Source organism: Gopherus flavomarginatus, chromosome 1 (genome assembly GCF_025201925.1).
Source record: "Gopherus flavomarginatus isolate rGopFla2 chromosome 1, rGopFla2.mat.asm, whole genome shotgun sequence".
Taxonomy (NCBI): domain Eukaryota; kingdom Metazoa; phylum Chordata; order Testudines; family Testudinidae; genus Gopherus; species Gopherus flavomarginatus.
Genome location: NC_066617.1, coordinates 69,348,673 through 69,372,293, shown reverse-complemented (window position 1 = coordinate 69,372,293; position 23,621 = coordinate 69,348,673). Strand labels below are relative to the sequence as shown.

At 40.8% G+C, this 23,621-nt stretch overlaps 1 protein-coding gene across 3 annotated transcripts; it reads right to left on the bottom strand.

Moving 5' to 3' along the window:
- Positions 1–337: 337 nt before the first annotated feature.
- MDM2 (MDM2 proto-oncogene) lies at positions 338–23,000 on the bottom strand. 3 transcript variants are annotated; one of them, XR_007771629.1, is made up of 12 exons: positions 22,883–23,000; positions 22,326–22,410; positions 15,243–15,317; positions 14,693–14,826; positions 13,142–13,191; positions 11,670–11,737; positions 11,420–11,513; positions 7,587–7,744; positions 6,610–6,768; positions 5,135–5,212; positions 1,384–2,093; positions 338–1,331 (listed from the first exon to the last, which is right to left on the bottom strand). XR_007771629.1 is itself a non-coding variant. In XM_050935578.1 (11 exons), the coding sequence occupies exons 2-11, from the start codon at positions 22,404–22,406 to the stop codon at positions 1,524–1,526; spliced, it is 1,467 nt and encodes a 488-aa protein (XP_050791535.1). In that variant the 5' UTR covers positions 22,407–22,410; positions 22,883–23,000; the 3' UTR covers positions 338–1,523. The 3 variants fall into 3 exon arrangements, 2 of the variants coding, with proteins under 2 accessions (XP_050791535.1, XP_050791542.1); XM_050935578.1 differs by having other exon boundaries at positions 338–2,093; XM_050935585.1 differs by having other exon boundaries at positions 338–2,093; positions 7,587–7,741.
- Positions 23,001–23,621: the final 621 nt, after the last annotated feature.

Sequence of the window (23,621 nt, the reverse complement as noted above, 5' to 3'; positions counted from 1 at the left end):
TATTACACTCTGCAAGAGGACCTCATTAGGGAAGAAAAGAAAGCCACATTTTTGTACAATATTCTCATCAAAATTATCGAAAACCTTACATTTTTAATCCTCAAAATACCAGTAGAACTAAGTAACTTAACGGCATTTAAAAAAAAATTATGTAAATACACACTTTCACAGCATTCTTGGAATTCACCACACAAACAAAACATTCAGCAACATGTAAAGTACAGAGAAGTTTCACAAGACAGTGAATTTGGGGGTAGTGGAGGGTGGAGAGGTCAAGTACTGAGAGATTTTTTAAAATTCATTACTGAAAAGTGAGTTACCAAGGAACTGGACACACTAGTTTTAAGGATATTTAATTTTACAGATTTTTTTCCAAAGAAATTTGATCAACATTTTATATTGAAGTCTGATTTCAATATATAACTGGCCAATCTACACCTCACAACTCTTCAATATTCAGAAAAACCTTACAAAACAAAGAATCACAGATTCAATTTAAAAAAACTACTGAACTAAAAAACAACTCTTATGCAAAATATCACTGTGCTGCTTTCACATCTTTGGGTGATCTGAAGTAGTCTCAGAAATATTTCCCCCAATTTACTTTGATAAATAAATTTAATTCTCAGCAATGACGTCAACATTTTATTTTTCAAAATAGAAATTTTCCTAGGAATTTCTTAAGGAGTTCTGATTTTCCCCAATGACTTGACTAAGAAACAGATACTGGAATTTGTAGAAAGATAGGAAGGTTGAAATTATAAAATCTATTAATTCTTACTGAGCAAAGAAAAACTGATTTTCACAATAATGAAACTTGAGATCGCTCTCATTTCTCAAAAACATTACATTCACTATTTTAAAATGGATATTCTATATAGTTGTACAAGTGTCATTACTGATCTGCTTGTGATGTACAAGTCTTGTTGCGACAGATTCCCTAACATGGAAATAAGTTTCAGGCATTTGGGTATTTTAAAATCTCCCCAAATGCCTAATGAAGAAAACTATCAATTTCAGTGCAATTTTTTTAAGATCCACTTTTCATTAAAACCAAACGAAAAAAATAATCACCCAAAATATTATGTCTTTAGTTAAACATAGAAAAATAGCTCCTTACTCTCTTAATTGTTCAAGTCTATGGAAGTTTTTAAGAAAGACTGTTGAGGCTTTGTTGCACAGTCAGGGGCGGCTCCAGGCCCCAGCGCGCGCTTGGGGCGACATGCCGCAGGGAGTGCTCTGCCGGTTGCCGGGAGGGCGGCAGGCGGCTCCAGTGGACTTCCCACAGGCGTCCCTGCGGAGGGTCCGCTGGTCCCGCGGCTCCAGTGGACCTCCCACAGGCGTGCCTGCAGGAGGTCCACTGGAGCCGCAGGACCAGCGGACCCTCCACAGGGACGCCTGCGAGAGGTCCACCAGAGCCGTGGGACCAACGAGCGGCAGAGCGCCCTCTGCGGCGTGCCGCCATGCTTGGGGCAGTGAAATGGCTAGAGCCGGCCCTGTGCACAGTTATGCTGAAGTTCCTTCTAACTAAAATAAGTTAGCACAATCATCTGAATTGGCTGTCTACAGACTGGACAGGGTTTATCCCGCTTTTTCAGTTTCCTTGCACAAGTAAAACACGACATAAGATGTCCTGTCTTGCCATGAACTATACAGCCATTTTTAGGTCTGCTCTGACATATGACACAGGGCTCTATGCTGGAAAGGGGCAGACTGCATTCCATACTTTCCTCTTTGTCTTCTGTCTCTTTTTTCTCAGGTTCTTTGCAATCCTCTTGACTGCTACAGAAGATACTGCTAGATGTAGATGGCTGAGAGTGTTCCTTACTTTCCTGGGATTCAGAAGTTTGCGCTGTTGTATCCTCACTTTCTTCAACACTTAGTTCTTTATCTTCATTCATTTTCATTTTCTTACAGTCAGGAACATCAAAACCCTCTACATGCTCTAGCTGCGTGGAACTTTCCAATTTTCTCTTTTCAGATTTGTCATTCTTTTCATCAGGAAGCCAGTCCTCACGAAGAGCCCAGCATCTGGGGCAATGCCGTGGAAGGGGAGGGTTCATTTCATTGCATTTAGTGCACTTCCAATAATCCTTTAGTGAATTAAAAGTTAAACATTTATTTGGCATTCCTACTATTATAGAAAAAAATTTGAAGGTGATTATAGTTTCTTTATGTTATGGCTAAAGTATTTACTCAATATTTGTAAACAAAATTGGTCAATCATCACATTTTAAGATGGAAAGAGTTTTAGGAAGAGGAAAGTTAAAATCAGTTACACCACAATTTCTCAATCTTGCTTTTTTTTCTCCTCGCAATTAAAAATTTGAGTGTAAAAAATTTCTCTCAAAACTGAAGTAAATAACAATGCCAAAGAAAATGTGTTACACAGGCAATGTAACAAAACTGTATACATTCAGCACTGTCATTAGAGCTAGACTCAAATCTATTCCATGATGTGGTTTAGAAATTGGTCTTCTACCTCTTTAATGTAAGTCTGCATATTGCACAGACTATCTGCATATGTATTTACAGAAAAATAAAACTATGTTAAAGTGAAATTATGGTTGCAAGTACTTATCAGTAATTTAGGAAAAATATGTTACAGGGATGCTGTAATTTTTCTACAACCAAGCATTATAAACGCAGGATATTCTGAGTTAAGGTTAAACATAAAAGAAATCCAAACATGTTAAGGTATAGAAATGTACATTTAGGGCACTCAAATAGCTTTAGGTCTGCCTTGTAACAACACCATATACTAAACTCATTTACAGATTTAAGATTCCATTTTAGTTTGTATATGGTAGTACATCATACTGGAACCTCTCTTACGCTGCCTTCATGATCCCAGAACCTACATTTCTTTAAATAAAAGTCTCTAGCTGTTAGGTTACTGAGCCTTGAAAATGTGAACAGAGTGCAACTGATGCAAATATGTCAGTCTCCATTTGCAGAACTTGAAACAACTCCGAGGGGTATGTGACCTGATTCATTTATCTTAGTGGGTGATAATAATCACCCAATTATAATACTTTAAAACGTCAACACTGTTAACTCATTATTCAAAGCATATACAAAAGAAGGAAAATCATACTGTGAAGATCTGTAATTTACTGTGAGTGACAGCTTATTCTGGTGCCACCAGTTAGTGGCCGTGGGACAGTATCCCATTGTTTTCTGTCTCCAGTCAAGGAAAAAAAAGACTAGCAGACCCCAGCGGAGCATCTGGGTTCCTCCAAAAAGCCAGTGGAGCATATGCACCTCACTGAATGGATCTATTTTGAGTATCTGCACAATCTACTGAGAGTGCCATATCATGTGGCAGAGTTTATTCTGTGTACAAAACTTGAGAAGTATCACTGCCATTTCCCCACTACTCCCTCTCCCCCATCTAACCTGTTTGTGATAAAGCCATTTGTGTGTTGTCGTCCCAGGTCAGATTAACCTGATTTTCCTACCACTCCCAATGGTATTAGGAAATGTTTAGGATTAATGATCATTTTCTGCCATTATTTTTCTTAACTGAAAGTTTACACCTGCAAGTAGAGGCTGGTGCACACAATCTTCTTTGGAGAAACTCACAAAGAATTGCCCTGTTTCAAAATGGCTGCCATTACCCATTGTTCTTAATGTAAATGAGATCATAGGTCAATATCTTTACAAATGGCTATAGCCTCCCATTGTTCCCAAGGAGACACCTAGCTGCCTTTAGCAGGTAGCCCTGTGAGATCACAAGGCAGAGAATAATATTTGGCTGTACTGAGAACAATTAGCTCTTCTCAAAATCACGAACTGAGGAAGCCTGTGGCTTCAGTACCACTGAAAACAACTGAAGGTGGCAGCTATTTTAAAAGAGCACCTTTTTCTGAAATCCTCTGAAGTCGAACATTATTCTCCAGTATTTGCTGAAGGAAAAAAAACTTTCAGTTATGAATACTGTGAAAAAATCATTAATCCTAAAAAAAGTTTTCATGTGTAGTCTACGCTCAAGATTTCAATGAGTTTAAACTATATGAAATGTGTACATTATTCAAGATCCTTCCTCAAAAACCTCAGTCTCACTAACACTGGATGCTCAACTCCTTAAAACATATATTTTAAAATTCATTCTCACACCTAAAGGTATTTAACAAATTTATATAAATTCCACTCTCAGAGTGTTGTAATTCTGGGGAATGCAAAACTTAACCTTAACTATGGAGCTGCAACTGGCAATACCATAATTAAAATGCTTGTTTTAGAAGCCTTTGTTCTACTCAGACATGAACAGTGAATGAAGAGCAATAATAAAGGTATATTGCCTATTTAAATCTAGAAGTAAATTTAAAAATATTCTGTTTGTTCCAACCAACCAACCCCTCACCCCCACCCCACCAAACCAACCAATCTCCTTATATTCCCAGAGATATCATTACAGCTGGCTACACAGTACAAGCATGATTAAGGTAGCTCAGCTAGTGACATGTTCTGTATGACTAATTTTCCTATGCACTTCTGTGTTCATAACGACAATTTGAAGAAATTGTTCCTTGTTTTAATATTTAGTTTTCAAGACATGTCAGAATGTCTGAATTCAGAATTTGACAAGCCAATGTGCTGAAATTTAAAAAACTTTACACACACACACACAAAAATAAACTGGTCTTTTCAATCCTCTAGACAATTTAAAAACAGTTCCTTTATCCTTAGTGAATTTTCAATATACATTTTTTTTCTATTTTCTTTATTTCACTCAGATTGGACACTGAAATTAAAGGGGCCAGTTTTATTTTGTTTTTTTGTAGACAGAACCAATGCTACCTATTGGTTTCCAAAAAATTTAAAAGTTTTTTTTTTTTTTTAAATCCTTCCCTTCTATTTTAAACAAAAAGTTAGGTCTAGGCTCTAAACTGTGTGCCCCTTTCTCTGAGCCAGTAAAATTTGAAATTCCTGTGTCCACAACTTTAAAATAGCATAGAGAAAGATTGATTTATAGGTCGGTAACTGAAAGACCTCAACCTATAATTTTCTTTTTAATGAAGAAAGTCAGATTTTACTTTTAAAATCGTCCACTCAATTCATATATGTTCTCAGTCCTGGTCTTTCATTTCACAAGACCTGTGATTTTTTTATGAACCAAGTATTTACTCACAGCTAGTGAAATTTCAGGATCTTCATCGAATGAATCAGCATCACTCTCTTCAGTCTGATATATTGTCACCTGATATACCTGATGGAAGAAAATATATTTTAAAACTTTCCTTTACTTGGTTTTTAATTTTAAATGTTTTACTAAAAACACAACCCTGAACAAGTAGCAAAGCATACAGAATACTTTTTTAAAAAGCTTTTTTACCAGATAGAAAATAGTACTTGCTAAAGTTCTAGATGATGTGGCTATACACTACACGCATTTTCTTGGCATACGGAATTAAGAGGGAGCACTACTACTTACGGATACAGACAATACTGTAATCAATTACCAGCTCTAGAAACTTTTGTTCTCATTTGGGAACAGCCTCTTGGAAGATTTACAATATAGACAGATAACAATGGGCCCCCCTCAAATGGATAATGTCAATTGTGAACAAAAGCTTTAGCAATACAAACATTTCACTAGTCAACATAGAAAATGAAAGACATTAATTCTAATACTCTGAACCATAGAGCTCAGCATTTGTAATTTTTAAGGCTACCTATGCTGTCTCTTAGTGATAGAAGACAGGAGTGGCCAAACTGTGGCTCACAACCTGCATGCAGCTCTTTTACTGTTAAAGTGTGGCTCACGGAGCCACCCACACTCCATATACCAGACTTGGGGAGGGGAGATTAGGACCTCTGCTTTGCAGCAGGGTGGTGAGGGGTAGTGGCTTCTGCCCAGCAGGGGAGAGGTGGAGCTTTTGGGTTTCAGCCTTGCCAGGCATGCCTGCCAGGGCTCGGGGCTTCAGTGGGAGCGGGGCTGAAACCCAAAGCCCCGGCAGGCACCTTCCACAAGACTGAAGCTCCAAGCCCCAGCAGGTGTGCCTTGGCGCTGAAGATTGTCGTGTACAACTGAGGGTCGGTAAGTTTGGCAATCCCCGATATAAGATCTTAAATAGTTTTTTTAAAATGTATTCTAAAAATACTTCTATTCACTTTTAACTTTATGTCGATAAATATCATATTTAATGTCTTGCCTTTCAAAAATTATGAGGTTTTCTTCCAGTAAAGTTCATATATATATTCCAAGCTAAGGCCTTTATCCCGCAAAAAAACATGCATAAGTGGACTCCTGACCCTGCACTGAAGGCCAGTGACTTCAACAGAGAGCCAGTGAATTTTACTGGATGAAATTCTATGGCCTATGTTATGGAGGAAGTCAGATTAAATTACTGTAATGGTCCCTTCAGGCCCTATAAATGACCCCAATGGCGCTCTGCCTACAGGGAGCTTCTTGCAGAATCATGACTAAATTTGTACAAAGAAAACTCAGTATAAAGAATGGCAGTACATATTTGCCATACAGCACATGCAGTCATGGAACAAGACTATGGAAATGTTTCATACTGGATTCCAACAAAATGCTTCTGCTATAACATTTCAGATTTTTTTTGGGGGGAGGAGGGGAAGGATGGGGAATATACATGCCTCATCATCTTCATCTGTGAGCTCTTGTCCTTCTTCATTATGGCTATAATCTTCTGAATAAATGGACTCAACTTCAAACTCAACACTGAACTGGTCTGAAACAGAATTCTGGTCAAACCAATCATCAGAGTTTTCGCTTAATGAACTGGCATGAAGATCCTGAATAAAAAGGGGAGGGGGGAATATATTTAAACATCATTAATACACACTTATGACTCATACTGCTACATGTGTATTTAAACATAATAGTAAAGAGAAACACTGTTTAATTGGCTGCCAGCCAGAGATAACAGTCATGTCTCAGCTAAATACCTCATATCACTCAAGATGTTGGGATTTCTGCTGCAGTTGCACAATTTAGAAATGTATTATTGGATCTATAAAACCTTTAAAAATTATTTTAAGTGAATTAAAAGAACATTGGAACTGTCTCCAAAACTAGTATGCTGAAATACAATACAAGTGACATTTAACTTACATTTGCTAACATTTAAAATATACAGAAAAGCAGATGATATACTGTGTGAATTTAGTAACAAAATATTTCACTTCTGTGTACTGAATACTCACAGCATCTTTTATCAAATCTCAAAATGCCTTAACAAAGGTGTGTAACTATTAACCCACATTTTACAGATGGGAAACTGAGACAAGTGTAAATAAGTTACTCTAAATCACTAAACACACACATTCGCTGGGAATACAGATATTAATACACAATTCAGGGGCACCACTTCTTTTTCTACTGTAGCAAGCGCTAAGAATTCATTTGTTTTGCTTCCTTTTCTGAATATTCATGATGAAGATTTAAGAAAATTCCATTCTTAAGTTTTGTGATCCAAGCCACATAAAAACACAACACTCAGGTTCTCTGACATCACTAGAAGCATTATTTGTTTCTAATATTAATATGATAACCCACATGCATGTCTGGGAAATTTGAGAACTCAACATAATTAAAAATACATCTTGCTTACAGGACTTGCAGAGTCTATTGAGTCACTGCTGTTGCTTCCTTCACAGCATAGCCCACTTACAACACACCAAGAAAGGCTTTCATCAAATGTGAGCGAAATGCTGTCTGACTTATGCCGTTTTCTTCTTTCACTAGGTTGTTCATCTGAAGAACTTTCTTCTGTGTCAGAGAGAAAAAGCTTATTAATCCAAAGGCATCTATGAAGTGCATGTTACAAGCATTTTAGTAGGTGTTTAAACTGGATTTTACTTATTTAGAACTTCAATATTAAAATTATTCAGTGTTTTTCAATGGAAAATTAAATAAAGGCACCTGACCTACTTTAAAAAGACAATGAAACACATTCTTGCCATATTCCTAAAAGAAAATGGTGTAAAATGGGCAAAATACTGACATTTCTGAAGCTGTTTTTCGCTGACCGCCCCATCATTAAGATGTATAAATGGAAATTTCCCCAGGCAATAGATACTATGATTAAGGAATCATATGAACGAACTCCTGGCCACCTCTGGAAATTGAGGATTTCATTTTAGCTTTGCGTGCAATGGTATATTTATTGGTATCAGGATTTCTACTATAACCCCAATTTGTGGGGGTATAAAAATCCACACTAAAAATTCCTTAAAGGCTAAAACGTGATGTTCAAGATGTCAACTGTGGAAACATTGTTTTAAGCTGAAGAACTCAAAAACACTGCTTTTTGGATGTTTCTGATGTTTTGGATTCTTGTAGCATGAAGGAGGGCAGGAGTACGGAGACAGTATTTTGGGGATAAATGTATCAAAATTCAACTCCACTGACCTTAAGAAAAGGCATTATAAAAGAATTTGACAAAGACTTAAAAAGCAGCTGCCAAGTCAGTGTGTAATAAATGCAGTGGAGTCAAATTCCCTACCAGGATTGACAAATTGGTTCAATGACCATTCAACAGAGCCTGCTGCCGCCTACAGGTGCCTTTCACAAACTCGCTCTATTGCCCAATCCTTTCTTTGCACTGCAAAAAAAAAAAAAAGTTTGAAAAATCCACCCAGGGCCTCTAAGCCTGGCATCTTTAGCTTTAAAAGAAAAAAAAGAAAAAAAACACTTGTACATACTTTGTGACTCCTCTTACTTTCCCTTGATGCTTCTTGGCTCAGAACCTCTCTTTTCTTTTTTTCGCCCTGAGAGCCCCAACCTTCAAACTTAGATGCCCCCAGGCCCAACCGTTGCTCCTGTCCATCGTTGTCCTCATTAAGTTGTCATCTCTCCATGAGGTACTGATAACATGCCAACACACGGTTTCTAAACATTTACAGTGAAATAGTAGCGGCTCCAAAGGAGCCGCTACCATCCCAATGTAATGAGCGTGGTGGTTTAAGGGGAAGATCTCCTACAAATTCAAAAAACAGTGTACATAAAAACAATATATTAAAAGAATTTTAAGGCTGTAATAAACTGACAAATGGATGCAAAAACAGAGTTAATGATTAAGCTTGCAATAAGCAGGCACAACAGAACACCCGATTACTCTGGGTTGTGTGTAAGTATTACAAGTTATAAACATTAACTGTGAATTTTCATCCTTTCACCAGTTTGAGTTACAACATTAAAGTGTTCTTTTAATATAGTGTGAATGGCAGTACAGTTTTACAATAGGCTAGGACAGGGGTCGGCAGCCTTTCAGAAGTGGTGTGCCGAGTCTTCATTTATTCACTCTAATGTAAGGTTTTGCGTGCCGGTAAAACATTTTAACGTTTTTGGAAGGTCTCTTTCTATAAATCTATAATATATAACTAAACTATTGTTGTATGTAAAGTAAACAAGGTTTTCGAAATGTTTAAGAAGCATCATTTAAAATTAAATTAAAATGCTGATCTTACGCCGCTAGCCTGCTCAGCTTGCTGCCAGCTTGGGGTTGTTCACCGAGGCTGGCAATGGGCTGAGCAGGGCCTGCGGCTGGGACCCCAGACCTGGGTGGGGAGGTTTATGGGGTCAGGACAGAGGGCTGGGGGAGGGGGTTCAGGGCAGAGGGCTGGGTGTGTGTGTGTGGGGGGGGGTCAAGGGTCAGTGCAAAGGCCTCGGTGTGTGTGGGGGTGCATGGCAGAAGGCTGAGTGTGGAGGGGCAGGGCAGAGGGCTGGGGGGTATGGGGGCTGCAGGGCAGAATGCTGAGTGTGTGTGGGGGGTCAGGGCAGAGGGCTGGGGTGCTCAGCTCGTAGGGGTGCTCCCAGCCCCCTGCCCTGAGAGGCTCAGGGCAGGGGACTGGACGGCATATGCCCTGTTCCACCCCTTTCCCCAAGGCTCCGTCCCTACCTCTCTGTCTCCTCTAGGGAGCTGCCTGCACAATGCTGCTCTTCCCTCCTCCCCCTCACTAGGGCCATCAGCTGATTGGCTCAGGGATGGAGAGGAGGCGCAGCAGGAAAGCACCATGCTGGGGGAAGAAGCGGAGGAGAGAGAAGCTTGGTTGCCGCAGAACCAAGCTTCTGCCTCTTGCCCCTGCTGGGGAGAGCAGTGGGGGGCTGAGTGGAGCTGGAGGCCAGGACTGCGGCAGGCGGCTGCGTGCTGCTCAAAATCGGCTCGCGTGCCATATTTGGCACGCGTGCCACAGGTTGCCAACCCCTGGGCTAGGATGACTGCCCTAAATACTACAGAGATCATCATATCAGAAATACCTTACATAGATCAAACAACTGCACAAAATATTACCAAACACAGGAAAACAAAATAAAATATTGCATGCTATGATTTTATGTGAAAGGTTATTGTTACTCATCACCACTATCAAGAATCACCAGATAAGTAGTGATAAAATGCAGATTGGTGTGGAAATTACCAGTGTGTATTACATATAATTGAAAGTTATGAAGTGTTACCACCAAGAGGTTGAAAGTTACACATAACAAAAAAAAAAAAAACCCACACACAAAAAAACACTCAAAAATCCCCATTAATTACAGCTACTAAATATCAGAATCAACACCTCAGATTTTAAAAAGATGCATTAACCAATAAATATGAAGTTGCCAGGTAGCAGGGCGAGGAAGAGAAAAGATTCAGAGGGCCTGTTTTCGCAGGTATTTAGGTGACTAAATACTTTTGAAAATCTGGACCAAGATAACTGGATAAAATAAAGCCGTTCACCCCGTGTCACTGACTTAAATCCAATACAAGTAGGTTACAAACAGCAACCAAAAGTTAAAATCTGGTGACTGTCTGAAGAGTTACCTGACATCAGTTTGATAGTCTCAGCGGAGTGTATGAAAAGATGTCCACATCACAAAGAAAACACCACTGATACCCTTGTTGGTGACATCAGTATAAAGGCAGAGAATTGAACAGGCATGGAGACTGAGTTACCCTATCACCCCGCTGGTAGTCCTTGCAGATCATGGCTGTACCATGCTGGTGAGGTTATTACATATATCATAGCACCTAGAAACCTTACTCATGGACCAGAGCCCCTCTGTGGTAGGACAGTGGTTTTCAATCTGTGGTCCACGGATCCCTAGGGGTATGCTGACTATGTCAAATATTCCCAAAGGGATCTGTACCTGCAGTCGAAATTTTTAAGGGATCCACAAATGAAAAGAAGATTGAAAACCGCTGTGCTAGGAGATGTACACACGTGGGGAAGTCTGTATTGTCATTAGTCACATTGTATCTATTCTATGGATAAGCAGGGAAGCTCATTCTCCAGGGCTGTCAATCTGGTACCTTTCACAATGGCTAAAAACATGAAAATGTGGACTCCCCAACAAAAAACGACATGAGCCAGTGATATACAAGTTTGGTCTAGATGTACATGCTCTTGAAAGGTATGCAGGATTTTCAATATTTTATTATAGATGTGCACATACCAGATTCACTGAGCATCCTCCTAGATGAGGTAGTTGGTCTAGCAGTCAAATTTGGGGATGTCTGTTTTTCGTCAACTAACTCCTGCATGGATTCCTGTTTAACAAAAATACTAAGTAAGCATAGTATGAATGTGGATAGCATGAAATTAATTTTAACTTTCAACTGCACCCAAATCTCAATGGCAAAGCAAATGAAGTTGTGAAACTTGAAAGAGTGTATATGTTAGAATGTATCAGGTAGATCAATCACCTTTAGAACACTGCCTTTTTCAAGTTGACACCTGGTCTCATTTTCAGATGTGTTTGCTTCCATAGACTCTGAAAAAGAAGAATACGTAATGCAATGCATCAGAAAGGAAATATCTGCAGGCTCAAGGGACTGCAGTGAAAGTTGTAAAAAAAATATACTGCAAATATTTTGTACATATTGTTTTAAATCTTAATTTAGAGTATACTTAACATTTACAAAAATCACTTCATACTCTTAAGAAACGTTCAAGGTTTTCTTTAACATTATATACATAATAAGAAAAAATGTAACAGTTTTGGAATTTTTCATAGATGAAAAGATATTGGGAGAAAATATTCTTATAAATAAAACACACTTTACTACACTATTTACAAGAGGACACATACAAGATCCACTGGTTTACAAAAGACGACATCAAGCTCTGCAAGAGATGTTTACAGTCATTAATATACTACTAAGACACACAAATAATTGTTCTAACTACATTGTCAGAATGAACCCTGAACTACACAATGCAACTGGTTATTTTCATGACAAAAAGGTATCCATTTAGAATAGATTTAAGTATAGTAAATACATATCCTCTTTATTTAACTAGATTTTATCTTTGAGATCTTCTATCCTTCTACTCTGCTGTTCTAGCCAAGATTTTCAAAAATAGGAGCCTTACATTAAGCCCCAAAGCCCATATTTAGGGACTTGACTGATTTTCCAGTGTTGAGCACCCAACTGCACCCACTGAAGCCAATGGGAGACGTTAAGTGCTCCATACTTGGGAAAATCAAGCAGATTACATGTAGATTTAAGAGTCTTTTTAAAAATTAAAATTAAAAATTCATCCCCATATTTAACTTTCATTTCACTCATTTCTTAAATTTAAGTTACATCACAGCTGCATTATCCATCCTTCTCTTGCAGATATGAATAAACTGAAATAGACCATAGCCTATTTTATGAAATTATATATGGATTTATTAAACTCATAAGAACAAAGTATATAGATTTTTTTCCTGTTACTTTTATTGTTTATCGTGTCAACTATTACAAGACAAATGTTAACTCAAATTAGACAAGGTAGTTAAGGATGAACCAATTTTCAAATATTTTGTTTTTTAAAATATATTCCTTAGCCCGAGTTGAGTATGTAAAGAAAGCGGAATCAAAGTCTGCACATAATGTCTTATCCTGTTTCCACTGAAGCCAATGAAAATTTTGCCAGTGACTTCACTATGAGCAAGTTCAAGCCCATTTTCTGTGCTAGACCCATAACCTTAAAACAGTTTATTTGTAAAAGATGCAATTCACCTCCAACAGGGCTACAAGAGAGTGACAATAATTACATCATCTATCAATGGCTGAAGTTAACTGAATATCACCTATAAAGTAAGTTAATAGAGCCTTCAGAACTTTTGCATTAATAAAGACCTCCCCCCGTCCCCGTGGAAAAAAAAGGCCTTTCAACATTAACTTACCTTGTTGACTGACTGCTATCAAGTTTCTGGAAATCATTGAGTATACTTTCCTTGCAGGGAGACAAAACAGACATTTCATAGATTTAAAAATTATAAAATTAGAAGTTCCTATTTACTGTGGTAAATTTAGCCAAACTAGAAGAAAGACCAAGCTGAAAATATTGATTATTTTGCAGTGTCATGATTAGAACTGGTTGAAAAAGAGGTAAGTGGATTTTATGAAAAATTCAAAAGAAATGAAAATGTTTCTGTTTTGCTCAAAACTTTTCACAGCATTTTTGGATGTTTTCATTTTATTTTGGTGGGGAAACCACCACCAACACTTTGAATTTGCCTTTTTAAGCTTTCCACTCCTCTTTCACCACCCTGTTATAAAAAGGGAAAATAGTACAAAAAGTGAAACTGTTTTCCCCCTACCAAAACAAACTGAAGAAACTTTAAATGCCTTTTTCTAAAAAGTTGGAAAAAATTCCATTTTGAATTTTTCTCAAAAAAAAAAAAATTTCAACAAGATCAGGAATTTTCTTCTGAAAGTTTCAATTTTGCCAAAATGCCATTTCTCACTTAACCAGCAGTTGGGCCACCTCTAGTCATGATTCACAACATTTTTAATGGAACTTGTACAGCATTATTTCAGGGTTTAATCCAGAGAAAAATTTCTTCAACTTTTAGGGCAGTGGCAAGACCCAGGTCATGCATATTGGCTTTGCAGCAATATAACCTATTTCAGAAGAAAGTGTAGCCTGTTGCAAAGAAAAATCTTCAGCCACCATCACTCTGCACTGAGGAGTTGTGTAGCTGCCTGGAGAAAAACAAAAGAGTATGCCTCTTCTCTGCAACTCCCTTTACTGGAGTTGGTCCCCCATGCATAAGGAGTTCATAACGGGAAGAGGACAGTCTGAAGTGCTAGTGTAACATCTAACTTATGTTGCTGTTACCTCAAGTGGTAGAGGGGAGAATCTCTCTTCAAAGTAGACAGAAGCCCCTAAGGCAGGGGTCGGCAATCTTTCAGAAGTGGTGTGCTGAGTCTTCATTTATTCACTCTGATTTAAGGTTTTGCTTGCCAGTAATACATTTTAATGTTTTTAGACAGTCTCTTTCTACAAGTCTATAATATATAACTAAACTATTGTTGTATATAAAGTAAATAAGTTTTTTAAAATGTTTAAAAAGCTTCATTTGAAATTAAATTAAAATGCAGAGCCCCCCGGACCAGTGCCCAGGACCTGAGCAGCATGAGTGCCATTGAAAATCAGCTCGCGTGTCACCTATGGTACAAGTGCCATAGGTTGCCTTCCCCTGCCCTAAGGTTACTAAACCTCAGAAGTTTGTGTTGCTTCTGAGGTCTGGCAGTTTAAATATAAATGTGGCTGAATCGTGCCTCCCTCTAAAAAAAATTGGACACCTGCCCAGGGGGCATACAATTATGAGAATTCTATCTGTCAAGACTTATCCAAATAAAATACGCAACAAATTGCAAACCAACAGATAAGTTCAGAGTGTTACATACATTTCATACTGATCTCTATCACAAAGAATATGAAATGTTACCTGTGTTCTTTTACCGAAAAGCTTGGTACCCCAAATAGATCTCCAAGAAGATCATCGCCACAGTGGACAATATGCTGCTGTTTTTCATCATATAATTGTTTAGACATAATATATTGGCCAAGATAGAATATTACCTACAATGCAAGTCAAATATATTTATAACTTTAAAGTATAAAACAAATATAAAATAACCTATTTCAACCCCCCTAAGAGTCTATTCTCTTTTCAATTATCAGCTACAACTGAATAAATAAATACTACTTTACATAGCAGTTTTCACCTGTAGTTCTCAAAGCTATATACAGTACTCCATTTTACAGACAGAAAAACTATGGTATAGATGTTAAGTGACTTGATCGAGGTCACAAAGCAGGACTATGGCAGAGCCAAGAACAGAACCATCTCCCAGCTTCCACACTAATGCCGTTTCCAGTAAGCCACATTATTTTTCTTTCATTATGGGGTAACTAGTAAGTATGGTAAACTTGTAAGAGTGAAACTTAAATTTATTGCTACTCATCATTGTTAGTGAGAAGTTCTGATAATTTACCTCTTTCATTGTAAAAGTGTCTTTTTGGGCACCTGCAAATTTTAACAACTTCAACAACAGTGGCTTCGGCTTAACCTGGGGGGGGAAAAAAAGCAAACAACATATTTCATTTTTATAGTGCATGTCCTCCCGAAAGAACCACAGATTACTTGTGTATTACGCCCACAAAAACTATGTTAAAAGAGTGTTAATTTCGTTGAAACGTCAAGCATCGCTAAGTTGGGACATGGCAGATTTTGGTTCCCTGTGCAATCTTAATTTTGTCATTCCCCACAGTGCATTTATCGGTCACATCAAATGAAATAGGAGTGCTGTGAAAATCTGTGTGTCATCACGTAATTAAAGACTGTGACAAAATACATATGCACATGGAGGCTAAAGTAAGATTCCAGAGGCAAAGACAGCCTTTGCAACCTAAATAAAATTTGTTTACATGCTTACATAATTTCCCAGGCTTTTCTTTTTAAGAAAAAAGATAAACAAATCCTATTACAAGCAAATGTAACAATCCTCCCTCCCCCAAATCATACATCATCACTTGGGTGCGAACCTTGAACTTTCAGCAGTGTAGCACAGACTGCTCCCCCTTGACTACAAGGCTTACTACATTAGCTGGTAAGTAGAAGGCTGTTATCCCAAGGCGGGACCCAGCCTAGCTCTCTCGCACCACCAGGAGGTGTGGCAGCTCCTACCCCACAGTGCCCTCAAAGTTAACTAGATGGCTCATTAGAGCTATTTGCTGGTTTGGGGCATAAGCCCCTGTGTCTCTCTCCCCACATCTTCTTGTGCTACAGCAGCTCTAACAGTTCTTAAGTGCTCCCAATATAGGGTGCAATGCTGCTGTTGCTGGTTCAGCAGCAGCACGAACCTGGTCCTAACATGTTCATGTTTAGTTATTTCAACGAGACAAAATATTTCTGAAGAATGGGTGAGAGAAGGGAAATAGCTTTTTTCAAAAACGCATCTCTCAGCAAAACCTGAACTGAATGTCATGGGACAAAATGGACAGCTCTTCAGTCCAAGGACTTCCCTTCCACCATATTTCAAAGGTTTGATGCAGTTAGAGCTTCTAAAAACAAAAGGGCCACAAGAAATTTTTTATATGGAAAGTGTTAGGCAACCTAATTACTTGCTCAACCCAACAATACAAACATACCACTGAAATGCAACAGATGGATAGATATACAGCAGAAAGGAACAAACTACATCAAATCAAGTGTAAAAGTATAATTAGGGAGAGCAAAAAAGAATTTGAAGAGCAACTCGCAAAAGACAAAAACTAACAGCAAATTTTTTAAAGCACATCAGAAGCAGGAAGTCTGCCAAAGAATCAGTGGGGCCACTAGAGATCGAGGTGGTAAAGGAGAACTCAGTGAAGTCAAGGCCACTGCATCAGTCTTCACTGCAGAGGATATGGGGGAGATTCCCACACCTTAGCCATTCTTTTCAGGTAACAAATCTGAGGAACCATCCCAGATTGAGGTGTCAGTAAAGGTGGTTTTGGAACAAACTGATGACTTACTATGCGTACATTTGTCAGGACCAGATTGGCATTCACCCAAGAGTTCTAAAGGAATTCGAACATGAAACGGCTGAGTAACAACTGTGGTATATAACCTATTGTTTAAATTAGCCTCTGCACTAGATGTCTGGCAAGTAGCTAACATAACACCAATTTTAAAAAGCCTCAAGGCAATGCTGGAAATTACAAGCTAGTAAGCCTAACATCAGTACCATGTAAACTGGCTGAAACTGTGTGTCTGATAATTGTGTTCTTTACTACAGATCAAGGGTAGTCTTTTTTGTGGGGGAGGGGTCAAGGTCCAACTATCTTGGTCAAGGGATAGGCAAAGTTCAGACTCCAGAGAAAATTATAAAATAAAGTACAGTAACAATAATTATAAGTAAATAAGATTTTGGGGTCCATTCAAAAGCATCTGGCAGTCCAGATTTGGCCCATGGTCCACCTATTGACTACCCATATGAACACGATATGTTGGGGAATAGTCAACATGGCTTTTGTAAAGGGAAATCATGCAGAATCCAATCTAGTAAAATTATTTGAAGGTGTCAACAAATATGTGGACAAAGGTGATTCAATAGATATACTTGTACTTTCAGAAGGCCTCTCACCAAAAGGCTCTTAAGCAAACTAAGCAGTCATGGGATAAGAAGGAAGGTCCTCTCATAGATCAGTATTAAAATATAGAAAACAAAGGGTAGAAATAAGTGGTCAGTTTTTAAAATGGAAAAAGGTAAATAGCGGTGTCCCTCAAGGATCTGTACTGGGACAAGTGCTGTTCAGTATATTCATAAATGATCTAGAAAAAGGGATAAACAGTGAGCAGCAAAGTTTGTAGACAATATAAAAATACTCAAGATTGTAAAATCTAAAGCTGACTGTGAAGAGTTACAGATGGATCTCACAAAACTGGGTGACTGGGCAACAAATGGCAGATGAAATCCAATCATAGAATTGTTGGACCGGAAGGAACCTCGAGAGGTCGTCTAGTCCAGTCGCCTGCACTCATGGCAGGACTAATTATTATCTGAACCATTTCTGACAGATGTTGGTCTAACCTGCTCTTAAAAATCTCCAATGATGGAGATTGCACAACCTCCTTACACATTTTATTTCAGTGCTTAACTACGCTGACAGGAAGTTTTTCCTAATGTCCAACCTAAACCACCCTTGCCGCAATTTAAGCCCATTGCTTCTTGTTCTATCTTCAGAGGGTAAGGAGAATAATTTTTCTAACTCCTTCTTGTAAATTGTTATGTCCCCTTCTCAGTCTTCTCTTCTCCAGATGAAATAAACCCACGTATTTCAATCTTCTCTCATAGGTCATGTTTTTTAGACCTTTAATCATTTTTGCTGCTCCTCTCTGGACTTTCTCCAATTTGTCTACATCTCTCCTGAAATGAGGCATCCACAACTGGACACAAAACTCCAGCTGAGGCTTATCAGCACGGAGAAGAGCAGAAGAATTACTTCTCGTGTCCTGCTTACAACACTCCTTGCTAATATATCCAAGAATGTTCGCTTTTTTTTTTGGCGCAAGAGTGTTACACTATTGACTCATATTTAGCTTGTGATAAAGGCAAAGTTGATAAATGCAAAGTAATGCACAATGGAAAAGGTAATTCCAACCATACATACAAAATGATGGAGTCTAAATTAGTTGTTACCACTCAAGAAAGATAATGGAGTCACTGCAGATAGTTCTCTGAAAATATCCATTCAATGTGCAGCAGCAGTCACAAAAGAGAACAGTACGTTAGGGACCATTAGGAAAGGGGTAGATAATAATACACTAAATATCATAATGCCTCTAGATAAATCCATAGTAAGCCCACACCTTGAATACTGCATGAAATTCTGGTTGTCCCCTTTCAAAACAAGATCTTAGAATAAACATAAATACAAAGAGGGGCAACAAAAAATGATTAGGGGATATAAAACAGCTTCCACATAAGGAGAGATTAACTAGACTGAGACTGTTCATCTTAGAAAAGAGATGACTTCAAGGGAACAGGACAGAGGACTATAAAATCATGAATGGTGTGGAGAAAATGGATAAGGAAGTATTATTTACCCCTTCACATAACATAAAACTAGGGGTCAGCCAATGAAATTAGTAGGCAGCAGGTTTAAACTAAACATAAGGATATACTTCTTCACATAATGCACAGACAACCTGTGGAACTTGGTGCCAGAGGATGTTGTGAAGGCCCAATGTATAAGTGGGTTAAAAAACTATTAGATAAGTTCATTAATGGGTAGTAGCCAAGATGATCATGGATGCAACCTCACGCTGTAGGTGTTCCTAAACTTTGACTGCTGAAAGCTGGGACTGGACAAAGGGGGATGGATGGCTCACTCAATAAATTGCCTGGTACCATTCATTCCCTCTGAAACATCTGGCACCAGCCATTGTCAGAAGACAGGATTCTGGGCTAAGTGGACCATTGGTCTGACCCAATATGGCCATTCGTATGTTTTTACAACGGATTCACAAAGGGAATGAACATCTCACTGAAACAGAGAGAATGTATCATAAGTAGACAGAACTTAGGGCTAGTCTACACGGGCAACACTAAACACTTTAACATGGTTTGTGCAGTCATGGTAAAGTGCTCGGATTGAGCTCTCCCATTGCTCAAAAACAAAACAAAAAAAAACCCTCACTGTCACGATGGCCATAGCTACCAGTGCGGCTCCCAGCAGTGGTGCACTGTCCATACTGGAGCTTTATAACGCTGAATCTTGCTGTGCTCAGAGGGGTGTTTTTCACACCCCTGAAGGAGAAAGTGGCAGTGCTATAAATTGCCAGTGTAGACAAGCCCTTAACTATTTAAGCTCCGATTCTGCAACTGGATAGGTGTGGAAGCTTGTGCCCAATGGGACTCTATACTAACACAAGGATCCACCCAGGCATTGTAGATCTGATCGCATTTCAAGGCCTTATAATCACTGCTTTGATTTCCATGACAAAACCTCTAACTTTTAAGGTATTTTGATTTTAAATGAATCACTGTATTTTTCCATCCTAAGCGGCACGGTATATTTTCATGAACATCTGGCTTTTGTCATGTTTTCCTACCTTTTTAGCCTTTTAAACTATTCGTAACTATTTAACTTTTCTAACAAAGTAAATTCACTTGCAATAGCATGCCATAACTTTTTTAATAACTTAAGTCACATCTGATGTGACAGAAACCATAGGATAGCAACTAACACCATTGCTGCAGCACTGGTACAGTACTCAGACAGAAGAGTGACACACTTAATGAATCACCACACCCCTGGGCTTTTCATTGTAAGGTCTATGTCTCTTACCCTTGCTTTTAAGTTCCAATGCAGCACAAGATGATATGGACACATACTGAAAACCTATAGTTAAATGAAAACAACGAGAAGTCCCTATGGCACCTTAGAGCCTAACAAATTTATTTGCCAAAAAAAAAAAAAAATTGGTGCCACAAGGACTCCTCATTGTTTTTGCTGATACAGACTAACACGGCTACCACTCTGAAACCTGTCACCATAGTTAAATAGAATCAGTTAAATTCACACTCTCTCAGAAACAATACAAACACCATGTAGTGCTAGAACATACACCTGTCCCAATGCTCTAACATGATTCTGTCAAGATTTCCATTTTAAATGCTATTTTTATAGGTTTTATATTCTGAATGGATCTAGTATCAGAGGGGTAGCCATGTTAGTCTGGCTCTGTAAAAGCGGCAAAGAGTTCTGTTGCACTTTACAGACTAACAAACGTATTGGAGCATGAGCTTTCATAGGTGAATACCCACTTCGTCGGATGCATGGATCTAGTAATCTGTTCAGGGCTCAAACTTGGCATTAAAATCAAACATCTGTTAAAACATTTCTTTAAGAACACATTTAAAAGCAACAAAATCCCAGAAACACAAAGTTTAGGTGACTGTGCCATCCTTCACTCCCAACCGTGAAACATGATTTATTACACAAGTGTGCCATTCAGGGCTGGCTCTAGGCACCAGCAAAACAAGCAGCTGCTTAGGGCGGCACATTTGCAAGGGGCAGCCTTTGGGCCATCCTTTTTAAAAAAAAAAAAAAAAAAAAAAAAAACTCACTTCCTCCCCTCTCACAACCCTGCAGAAGCAGAGCCAAGGAGCAGCTGGGGATCCAGCATGAGAACTGAGAACCCATGGGACCCTGGGAGCTGTAGTTCCTTGCCTAGCTCCCTGCCTATAGAGTCAGCCCTGGAGCAGAGAAAGAACTACATTTCCCAGCAATCCCTTGGGCGCTATCAACAGGAAAGGGAGGAGTAGGGAGTGAGGTAGCTAAGCCATGCTGCAACTTGCTGTGAGTTGAAAGGGGTGGCACCATGAATGGGAAACAATTAGCCCAAGGAGTAGAAGGCTTTGCCCCAGATATCCCCTTCAGAAGGCTTCTCTAGACTGGATTAGGGATATTGGTGTGACCTCACCTTGCAGCCCCCAAAGAAGGAATTGGGTGGACTAAATGGACAGTGCCCCTCTCTATCTGAAGCCTACCAAGGGAGGTACATGGATCCCACTAGAATTTAAAATGAAAAGTAAGGGAGGGGAGGCTCTGGACCTGGGCAGCTCTTTAGATACAGTACCAGGCACTTAGGAGAATTTCCTCTTCTGAGCCATGGAAGCAGAAATTGACTTTCCTTTTCCAGATACAGCTAATATTCAGAAAGGGAATCTACCCCCTACCTTCCAGATCTGAACACCCTCAAAATTCAGGAGTGCTCAAGCTCAATTTGGGCAGCTGTTACTTCATTTCTCCCAAATCAAATATGCTGATCCACTGTAACTTACTGTAGAAAAAGTACGATAAAACTGAGCAAGAAATGCTTCCCAGCGGTTTTTAGGACTGGAATTGCTATTTTCAACAGCCACTGCCTTTTTTTTTTTGGTTGTTTAAAAGGAAGACAGTGACATTGCATTGCTAAATTCCCCATAAAAAGAAAAAGAGTGAAACAAAAGAATAATAAAGGCATATAAAGATTTCCTCATTTATGTAGGACAGTCTTATAATATGCATCTAGATATCCTCCAATCACAGAGGCTGAAAATTGTTCCACTTTACTGCAGTTCTGTAACTATATGGAAACCTAACCTGTCTGTATTCTGTGCACAGCTAAAATTCCTGCTGTATGACCCGCCCTGGGAGCAAGTTACCAGTGACCCAGGGCTGAGACAGCAGGAGGGTGCAGATTGGGGGGAGAGCCCAAGGCTGGGGCATCAGGGGGAGGGCAATGGTGGAGGGGAAAGGGAGGCGGACAGTGCTGGGGCAGCAGGGGGTGTGGGTGGGGCAGCAGGGGGGCAGCCAAAAAAAATGGTTTTGCTTGGGGCAACAAAAAGACTACAGCCAGCCGTAGTGCCATTGAAGAGAATCCACCTGGCTTTAATCCAGTATGAACATCTAAGTTTCCTGGCACTGATATAGGCGCAGTCACCATCCACATTCTCCACACCTGTCTACCAGCAGGTCCATTGGAAGCAAGCCCCGTAGCCAGCAGGAAAACCGCGGTGCCCCTGAGCCGGGCCAGGGCTACTCACCAGTGCCTCCTGCTCGGCGGGGGGAAGGGCAGAGGCGCCCAGGCGGTCGTCCGACCCAGCTGACATCTTGGTGTTGCACATTTGCCTGGAACAAGGAGAGCCGGTGTGAGCGAAGCGGGGCGTCCGCACGGAGGAGCCGAGCCCAGCCCAGCCCAGCCCTGGGCGCTCCGGGCGGGCGCGCGGCTGAGCTGAAGCGCGGCAGTGGCATGAAGCGGCGGGGCCGGGCCGCCTTTAAATAGCGTCGCCAGGCGAAGGCAAGTCGGGGCTTAGCTCCTCCGCTGGCCGCAGCCCGGCATGTCCGAGCATGACCCGGGGGTGACGCTGCTGAGTCACCGCGGGGGCCGCGCGCGCCGCTGCTGAGTCAGCCAACGGCTGGAGCGGCCGCCTCAGTCCGGCCCCTCGCCCCAGCCCCGCGGCCGCCCGTTCCTCTTTAACGGGCGGGCCCCCCGCGGCCTCCCTCCGCGGCGCCTGCCCACCAGGAGTCGGCGAGGCGCCCGGCCTACCCCGCCCGAGCCCCTCCCTCCGCCAGCCAGGCCCAGCGCCCCGTCCCCACGCACCGCCAGCCGCTGGGGAGAGGGAGGTGCCGCTACCTCCCGCGAGCGGCCGCGGCCAGGCCCGCTCCGAGCGCCGCCATTTCCCCGACACAACGCCCACGGGCCGGCGGCTTCCTAGCTGCGCACCCGGCGGGCGGGCGCCCCCTCGCGGCCACGAGAGCCTGCCCGGCCCGAGCTGCATCCGGGTCTCCGGCCTGGGCCTCGCTGCGCGTAGCACGCAGGCTGCGGGGGGAGGGAAGCTGCTTAGCCCGGGCTTGTCCCCAGCCCCGGCAAGACCCTGCCTGCGCCCGGCCAGACTGAGTCCCGCTGTTCCCTGGCCTGACCCAGCGCTTTTCACACACTCCAGGAGCTGCATTTCCCCAGTGTCCAGAGCGCCGCCTTGCCTGCTGCCCGCGATCCGTCCGCATTGCCCCCACTGCCCTATTCCCCGGCCATGCAGGGGGCAGTTGTCTCCCCCCCAAGCCAGACGTCCACACCGGCCAGCAAACAAGGAGCAGGGAACCAAGCTGCGGGGCTGACCAGCACATGAGCCATGCTGAGCCTGCTTGGTGAACTGGTTTGTAAGTGGGGCAGAAACCCTCTTGGGAGCTGCCAAGACTACCTCTGCTCCTGCTTTCCCTGCCAGCTCAGGACTCCAGCACCCTGTCTTGCTGACCCAGACACTCCTGTCTACTCCAACAAAGAGCCAGGGTCTGAATTACCTGCCCCAAAACTACAGGTTTACCTGAAAACAGCTCACAAA

Excerpts from the sequence above, each read along its gene's own strand:
- MDM2 (XM_050935578.1), bottom strand. The coding sequence starts at position 22,406 with ATGTGCAACACCAAGATGTCAGCTGGGTCGGACGACCGCCTGGGCGCC. Across the intron at positions 13,192-14,692 it reads TTTTCGGTAAAAGAACACAG|GAAAGTATACTCAATGATTT; the intron begins GTAACATTTCAT and ends TCTCCCTGCAAG. Across the intron at positions 11,514-11,669 it reads AAAAAGGCAGTGTTCTAAAG|GAATCCATGCAGGAGTTAGT; the intron begins GTGATTGATCTA and ends TTTGTTAAACAG.